The sequence below is a fragment of the Epinephelus fuscoguttatus genome, linkage group LG16, assembly GCF_011397635.1.
Source record: "Epinephelus fuscoguttatus linkage group LG16, E.fuscoguttatus.final_Chr_v1".
In the NCBI taxonomy this organism is placed as follows: Eukaryota; Metazoa; Chordata; class Actinopteri; order Perciformes; family Serranidae; genus Epinephelus; species Epinephelus fuscoguttatus.
This window is the reverse complement of record NC_064767.1, coordinates 967,501-976,855: the sequence shown is the minus strand read 5'-3', so window position 1 is coordinate 976,855 and position 9,355 is coordinate 967,501. Positions and strand designations below refer to the sequence as shown.

The following is a 9,355-nucleotide window of genomic DNA, read 5'->3' as shown; positions in this document are numbered from 1 at the left end:
ATGTTTTCAGATGATGTGCTATACTATAACGTTTTTTCATATTTTTTGACGACATATTATGTTATGTTATGTTTTTTCATGTTTTCTAACGACATGCTATACTATGTCATTTTTCATGTTTTTTGACAACGTACAATACTATGACGGTTTTTCATGTTTTCTGACGGCATGCTATACTATGACGTTTTTCATGTTTTTTGAAGACATACTATTCTATGACGTTGTTTTCATTATTTTTGACAACATGCTATACTATAACGTTTTTTCATGATTTTTGACAGCATACTATACAATGATCGTTTTTCACAATTTTTAACGACAGGTCTCTATCATCAAAAGCAGTGTTAGTAAACGAATTAATATCAGATAATCATATTGATTTACTCAGTCTCACTGAAACCTGGCTGTGTCCAGATGAATATGTCAGTCTAAATGAGTCCACTCCTCCCAGTCATAATAATACCCACATTCCTCGAGGCAGCGGCCGAGGAGGGGGAGTTGCAGCCATTTTTAACTCTAGCCTGTTAATCAGCCCTAAACCTAAACTAGATTATAATTCATTTGAAAGCCTCGTTCTTAGTCTTTTACATCCGACCTGGAAAACCTCGCAGCCACTTTTATTTGTTATAGTGTACCGTGCTCCTGGCCCGTATTCTGAATTTGTATCTGAATTCTCAGAGTTTTTATCCAGTTTAGTTCTTAAATCAGATAAAGTTATTATTGTAGGCGATTTTAACATTCATGTCGACGTTGATAATGACTCCCTGGCTACCGCGTTTATCTCATTATTAGACTCCATTGGCTTCAGTCAGGGTGTACATGAACCCACTCACTGTTTTAACCATACCCTCGATCTAGTTCTGACGTATGGAATTGAAATTGATAACCTCAAAGTCTTTCCACAGAATCCCTTGCTATCGGATCATTATTTGATTACTTTTGATTTCTTTTTACTCGATTACACGCCACTCAGCAACAGTTACTATACTAGATGTTTATCAGATAGTGCTGTCGCAAAATTTAAGGAAATGATTACTCCGTCGTTAAATTTAATACCATGTTCTTCAGTAACAGAGGTTTCCTGTACCGACTTTAACCTCTCCCGAATTGATCATTTTGTCGATAGCGCCGTAGGCTCGCTGCAAACAACACTTGACTCCGTAGCTCCTCTTAAAAAGAAGTTAACAAAGCAAAGAAAGTTCGCTCCTTGGTATAACTCTAAAACCCCTATGTTAAAACAAATGTCGCGAAAATTTGAAAGGAATTGGCGATTAACCAAACTGGAAGAATCTCGTTTAATCTGGACAGACAGTCTCAAAACTTATAAGAGGGGCCTCCGCAATGCCAGAGCAAACTATTACTCAGCATTAATAGAAGAATGTACTATGATGTTTTTTCATGTTTTCTAACGACATACTGTACTATGTCATTTTTCATGTTTTTTGACAACATGCTATGACGGTTTTTCATGTTTTCTGACGGCATGCTATACTATGATGTTTTTCCGGATTTTGACAACCTTCTATACAATGACGTTTGTCATGTTTTTTGAAAACGTACTATTCTTTGACGCTTTTTTCATTATTTTTGACGACATGCTATGCTATGATGTTTTTTAATATTTGATCACATATTATACCATGACTTTCTTTTAGCATTTTTTAGAGCATAATATAAAATGCCTTTTTACATCACATTTTTATGACATAATGAGATTTTTTTTTTTTTTTTTACATTTTTAGGCATTTCAATATTTTCACTTTTCCAGTATATATTATAATTTGACTTTCAATTATTTTATTTTTCTTATTTTCTCTATTTTTTCATGTGATGAATATTTCTGTAATAAAGGCTCCCAATCAAAGAGTCACTTTGTGAGTTTTATTATCACATTTAAAGGTTCACACAATCAGCGTTCAGCAGCGTCTCAGACTGAGGTGGGCGTCTCCTTCCTTTTTTAGCACTTCAATACATTTGTGGTGAGGTCACCTGTGACGTCAGTGCATCAAACAAAGCAGACAGTCTGTCACTGGATATTTTGTACACAGAGTCCTGTCTTTGTTGGTTTGACACCATCATACTTGCTCAATCAGAACAATGAACACTTGGCTAATGAGAACATGCATGTTAAGACATCAGGTCACCCAAAGGTTACCGCTAGGTTACAGGCCTTCCTGTACAGGGGCACCAGGGGAAGGGCAGCATGGTGTCCACCATATGACCACACTGAGGAGATGTATGTGTAACATATCATCATAACCTGCAGGTACAGAAGTGGCTTTCTTACATGAACTGCGTCCAGGACCACATCCTGGAGCACAGAACTATTTCTGAATGGATCCACAGGAAGTGTTAGTATGTTGTTGTGTGTATAAATATTAAGTGTTGTCATGAGAGAGCTGCAGTGTCTCATTGTGTCCACTGGAGGGAGCTGTTCACTCTCTGGTCTCCTCCTCTTAAGTGTTTTCTCCCCTCTGCTGGTCACTCTGAGGAGCTGCAGCACCAGAACTGACAAACTCTTCTTTGTGAATTTTGTGTTCTCCCCAGGCCTCCGTCAACAACAGCGTCTTTGGAACTGTGGGTTCAGATAAATAAATAAATAAATAAACACACAAATAAATAAATAAATAAATAAGTGGGTACGGAGCCAGGGTGATAGTCAGAAAAAAATGTTAAGAATACTCAAGAAGGGGTAAAGTGGTAAATTTACAAGACGATTAAATTGTGTATTTACAAAAAAAAACTTGCATATTTTCTCTGAGATTAATGATGTATTCTTGTGAGAAAGCAAATCTAAGGCTACTATCTCAAAGTTGTAAATTTACAAGGAAAAAAGACTGAGACATGAAAGATGTAAGTTTATAAGAAATATCTCTAATATTCGCTGAGGTTTAAAGGGTGTACTTAAAAGAAAAGTTAGGACACTTTCTCTGAAAATAAAGTTGTAAATTTACAAAAAATAAAATCTGGGATATTTTCTGACATGGTGAATTTATGTGAAATATGTCGGATATTCTCTGAGATTAAAGTAGGAAGGACGAAGGACACTTTCAGGGTTGAGACTGAGTGAAGACACAACAGAGGACACTGGTTTTAAAGCTTTATTACAAAATGCAAGACAAAACATGTCAACTGGGTTTATTTCTATTGGCAAACACGACACAATGACGAACAACCTTCTATCTGCAGGTGAAGCTTCGCTGAAACCACGAACCGAAGAGAAAACAAACCAACACAACGTGGATCCAAAAACGGTGGACCAAAAGAGGAGAGCGGCAGCTTTAAGGCCCGAAACTGAGGAAACAAAAAACCAAAAGGATGAAGAGCAGGAGCAAGAAGAGGAGGAGAAGCAGGAGGAGGAGGAGGAGGAACTTCTTCTTCTTAGTTTTTTTCTACGGGAGGTTCGTAGTGCGACAGTCTGCCGCCTACACACACGTATAAATAGGTCACCATTAAATTAAGTCAAATCCAATTCACACAGTAAAATGTTATTCACAAACTCAAAGTGTCCGCCACCGTCAGACGGCTCGACGGGCAGGAAACAGGAAGTGAAAGGGGGGGTGGGGGGGGGGGCTTCTCCGTCTGTCAGGGAGGAAGACAACGACGACGACGTCCAACAGGATCAAAACTTTCATGTCACTGATTAGTTTCTGTCCAAACGTTGTCAAAATTTCACGTTTCAGTTTGTAAAAACTGTCGAGTGATGAAAACAGCGTTTTGTCTCCGGAAGTTTCTTCAGACGGAAGTTTGACGGCTTTTTGTCTCAGAATCGTTGATGATGATTCACGTACTTTGTGTTTAATAAACTCACTTGAAGGCTTTAACTTTGAAAATCTGGACATCTGAGTCGTTTCTTGTGTGCTTGATGACGACGAGGCTAAACGATGAAGGTGGCGGCGGTGTTGCTACGGTAACGAGGGCAGCTCTGTAGTTTTAACTGGTGAGTCACATTTAAATATTTGTACATTACAACAATGTTCCAAATTCATAAATAAGTAGTGCAGTTTCCCCGTCGACCTCCGCGACACGACCGCACACTGCAGATCGGTCTCCACACACACACGCATGTACGCACGCACGCACACACACACATGCACCACCACCAAAAAACTACAAATATGGCCGACGAGCTGCAGGTTATAGTCTTCATGCACGTACTGAGGAACACCAGCTCAGACTGATCAGCTCCGATTTCACATTTTAAAAGTATCAAAGCTATAAACATAGTTAACCAATCAGAGCTTCAGCCAATCAAAATCACTCTGATGAAAAAAAAACATGGAGGAAGTGAGCGCTGATGTCAGAGAGGAACTTGGTCAAACCTGTACGGAGGGTTAGCGATGACAAAACTAAGTCCAGATGATCAGCTGATCATATTTATTATTATCATTATTATTATTATTATTATTATTATTATTATTATTGGAGCATACTCAGCTGTCGACCAATAGGATTCAAAGACAGAGTGGCTCTGATCTGATTGGAGGAGCAGAAGGGCGGAGTTTGAGAGTTTGCCGTTAATAATCGTCTGCACGGTGGAAGCGACCGGCTGCTGTCTGAACCCACAGGTCTGTTCTTCATGGGACTCAGTTTCCCAGAATGCTCTGAGCTCTGACAGGTCCTGTAGCTCCCAGCTCTCTCCCCAGGTGGCTGATGGGAGATGGAGTGTATAGAGGGCAGAATGAAAGCGAACAGCGTCCGTGTGCAACCTGACAGGTGGAGGGGGTGGGGCATGTGACAGGGGGTGGGGCATGGGGTAGGGGCGGGGTATGTGACAGGGGGCGGGGCATGGGGCAGGGGTAACACTTTAAATCTAATCCCATCCTTTAAGAGCAATTAGCTAACGGTCAGTTATGACCATATATGGAAATGACCATATGTGGAGATCCCCCCATCATACGACCATATATGGATGTCCTGCTGCTATCTACACCAGAGAAGAATCAACCAGGTCCAGTTCCCAAAACCAGCAGCCCAGAATCCATCCCAACTGGTCCAGAACCTGTGGAGAACTGGTCCAGAACTTTTCCAAATTAGAACTTTTCCAGAACTGGCCCCAAACCAGTCCAGAACCAGTCCAGAGCCGGGTGACGTCACTCAGAGTCGGACTCCAGCGGAGCGGTCTCGTCTAAGACGACTCTCTTCCTGCGCTTGGCAGCGGCGGCTCGGGCCCGCTGCTCCTCCTCCAGGTGGGCCTTCTTGTGGCGGGAGAAACTGGACGAGTGCATGAAGGTCTTGTTGCAGGCGGCGCAGGTGTAGGTCTTGGTCTTGGCGGCAGGGAGTCCGGCCTTCTGGTGGTGGTGCTGCTGTAGTTTCCCCCGCCCACCACCGTCTACCGCCCTGTGGGTCTGCTGGTGCCGTGCCAGGCTGGAGGCATGGCTGAACCGCTTACCACACTGGCTGCAACCGTGGCGACCGGCTCCTCCTCCGCCGCCGTCCTCCTCAGAGGTGGCGGGGCCCCGTTTGGCGACCCGCCCCCCCCGGCGACGGCGATTCTTCTTGCAGAGGGTGTAGAAGTTGGGCTTGTCGCGGGAGCAGAGCTTGAGGCGGATCTTAAGGTCTGACGAGCTCTCCCCCAGGTTCTCCTTGCCGGGCGTGTAGTTGTCCAGCAGCTCCTTGACGTGGGTCACCTGGTGTTTGGACAGCTGCGTGGACGTCCTGAAGCTCATGTCGCACTGCGGGCAGGCGTAGAACTTGTCTCCGCCCTGGCTCTGAATGACGGCAGCCGCCACATGCTGCTGCTGCTGCTGCTGCTGCTGCTGCCTCTTGGTCTTCTTGTTCTTGCTGCCAGCCTTCAACGAGTGGCGCAGGGCGGCCATGTTGGGGCTGAGCGCCACATCCTTGGGGAGGCCTTTTCCTTTCTTGTGGATGAGGCGGTGACGCGACAGGCTGGAGCTGTGGTTAAACTCCTTCCCACAGATGTTGCAGGGGTGGATCCGCCGCTTCCCATGCAGCCGCAGGTGACTCCCCAGCATCCTGACGGGAACACAAACACACAGTGACGTCACGACACGAGAAAACTTTATTGATTTAGACAGGAAACCAAACAACAACATGCCAGAGCTGACATCACTGCTTCACTGTTTCAGTCACTTTTCGTCCTCTGCTGTCAGGTGTGGACCCAACGCCATGACGGCACCTCTAGATTTTATTCTGTTTTCAAACAGGAGGGGGCGCCGCTGTTACACCCAGCTAAGGTTCAGTTTTAGAAATGCGTATCTTTTTTATTAACAGACTCAGGACCAAAACTGTTGCTGAGGTTCAGACTCGAGTCAGGCCTGATTTTTTTTAGCTTAATCGAAGCTCCAATAAAAACAGGTGTGATTCATTCAGCTGCACGTGTCAGGGTTCACACATCTTCACAGATACAATTTCAAAACTTTCCCATGACGTCTCAAGGACCCACAGTCAAAGAAAATGTTTTCTTGACAGACCTGCGTTACCGCCGTTTCTTAACAATACCAGATTCAAACTGTTCAGACATATTTCTGTCTGACTGGAAATCATGAAGAGAGAGACGGGGCGTCAGGAGACATTGACAAGACGTTGGAGACAGTTAACAAAACGCTGTCACACGTCAATGCGTGTTAGAGTGACGCCATGTTGACGGCCACAAAAATACAACTGTTGCTAGGCTACATTATGTTGATGGTTACCCACCCGGTTACTGAAATAATTTTATCACACACAAAGAAATTCCAGGACTTGTCCATGTTTACCATGACCGAGGGGACCCTGATGTGTTCACTGGATCAGTTTATTAGGGACGGATATCGATTAGATTTTATGGATCTACGGTCACAGATCTGATGCCAGCAGGATCGTCTTTAGGCAAACGGCAAAATCCAGTTCATCATATTTCCACGTGTATTGTGTATCTACTGTGTGTTAAGGCCAGAGCTTCACATTAAAGTCACACATGCTCCAGTCACATAGGTCTGGATTTATTCTGACGAGGTGCAGCTCCTGATAGAGTTTCACTTTTGTTTTTTTTCTGCGACTAAGCGACCAATGAAATCTTGCCGACTAATGACCTCTCTGGTCGGTTGGGTGGAATATTAGCGGGCAGCCATAGTTAAACCTTATTTTCTTGTTTTGAAAAGCAGAGGAAGTCGTGTGTGTGTGTTGTTTGGAGAAAAGTCAAATGAACGTTTTTATTTTGAGCAAAACAAAAAATAAAAACAAAACATCAACATGTTTCAAGAAAATCACCAACACTGAAGAAACAGTGTTAAATTCATTTAATATCACCTGATTCATTCATGTGTTCATCATGTATTTGTTCAGTTTTGAGGCCACATGAATCAAATATTGAGTGAAGAGCACATGATTGTCAGCTCGTAGTTTCACAGTCAAACCCAATATTTGTCGTTTAAAGACGGTTCAGTGGATGATGAAATGTTTAAATCCAGCATTTTGAAAAAGGGCAATGTTGTTTTTTTCCTCGCCAAAATTTAGCTGAACTTTGGAGCATCATTTGGTATCACTGGATACTTCGCAATTAGTTTGTAATTTAAAAAGAGAACAAACCAAAATTTAACCATTTTCTCCTTTTAAACCAAAAATGAAAACAAAGCTGTTTTGTTTTTGTTACAGAAACAAAAGAAACAAAAAACAATCCAAAGCGCTCTGTTTTTGGTTTAAGATGAAAAACTGATGTCACCAAGGCCCACAACAAACTCTGAGCCTGATCCCGATCTCTGGGCTGACTGAGCCTGAGCTGAGAAACAGAACAGCTGATCAGCATCAGTTCAATCAACTCTGAGTATGTTCAGCCTGAGAGAGGTGCGTTCACAGCGAGCACCAACAGACATCATCAGTAGAGTGCAGATAACATGATATTCAGTGGCAGAAAGAAGAAAGCTGCTTGTTTCATCCCAGCTGAGTCGGAGATTTTAATGACTGTGAAATGAAAAACAAAACAAAAACTAACATGTCAGCTGCAGCTGAACAGCGTGAGGTGTGATGGGAACAGACTGCACAGTGTGTTAGTAGGTAATGTGAGGTGATGTGATGTGTTAATGTGTCTAATATACAGAAAATACAGCAACATTACACAGAGTTCATATATGTTAATATAATTTGCTGTATCATCTTATTCAGCTGTCATGTGATGGAGCCCAAACACACTGGGCACAAACTCAACATCAAACACACAGATATTAAACAGACTGGTAAAAGTTTTGTTTCTACTGACTTCATTCTGTCAATATTAGGCTGAGGTTCATTTAACTGCTGTGAAATGACTTCATGTAATCTCCTTTATTCTCACATGGAGCTATTATGGGATGTTGAGTCCCATCAGTGAGCCAGTTACATCTTTGAATATATGAAAAGTATTCATGAATCACTGCATCATGTATCCACGTAGATTCAGTTCTCATCAACACTGACAAACCTGCAGTTCTGTGGAATTCCTCTTTTTTAAGATTTTTTTCAGGGCTTTTGTTTCCTTTAATGGCAAAACAGTGTAATGTTGAGGGAGAGAGGGAACGACACGCAGCGAGAGGCTGCAGGCTGGGTTTGAACCCGCAGCCGCTGCATCAGGCGCTTGGCGTCTGATCACGGGGCGTCCGCTCCATCCACTGAGTCACCGATGCTCCGTGGTAATTACTTTAATAATGGATTGTGATTTATGTCCAGGGAAAACCACAACAAGGGTCCAAAGTCTTTTCAGAGCCAGAGACACTTTTCTTACGGGCCGACAAACCGCTGTCTCTCTGATGTGTTCAGTGTCTCTGATGTTATAAAGAAAAGAATCAAAGGACAATGCATAAAATGTGCTGTGATGATAATGTAAATCCAGGAAATGTGTAATATGTGATATATGTGGGTGGAACAGATTGTTAGATAAATGACAGAGTGTGAGGTCAAACAGTATCTTTCATACAGACACTCCTCCAGGGAGACATCCAAACAGGCTCTAATCACCTTCTCCTTACACAACAGCCTCTGAATACACTGGGCCTCAACCTCCACCACTTCATTCACTAAAGGACACGCCATGTTTCTACTTCCTGCTACACGCTCAGCCTCAGGCTGACATGAAGCAAACCTGTGACTCAGCAGGTTAGCTTCATGGAGTGTGTTGCCATAGTAACTGACTCAGAGTGTCACTGATGATGTTTGGCTTTTTGTTGCCAAACTAAAAAATAAAAATTAAAAAGCACATTTTGTTTTTTGCTGATTCATTTTTGCCATTTCTCATCTGGCACAGACACGGTGGACAGACAGGAAGAGGAAGTGAAGTGTCAACTGCCTCTCTGTACACCGTGCTCACGTGAGACATGGGCACCGCCTTCATGCGTGTTCACGTGCTTTCGCTGGTCTCCCACAAGCGCACACGTGAGCGCGG

At 43.0% G+C, this 9,355-nt stretch overlaps 1 protein-coding gene across 2 annotated transcripts in view; it reads right to left on the bottom strand.

The window, feature by feature from the left end:
* Nucleotides 1-3,087: 3,087 nt before the first annotated feature.
* The window catches only part of LOC125903602 (zinc finger protein 135), a 19,824-nt gene continuing 13,556 nt past the window's right edge, over nucleotides 3,088-9,355 (bottom strand). For both annotated transcript variants that reach the window (XM_049600619.1, XM_049600618.1), the window contains exon 3: nucleotides 3,088-5,976. In XM_049600619.1, coding sequence (XP_049456576.1) covers nucleotides 5,094-5,976 — 883 coding nt within the window. In that variant the 3' untranslated portion in view covers nucleotides 3,088-5,093. The remainder of the gene's footprint in view (nucleotides 5,977-9,355) is intronic.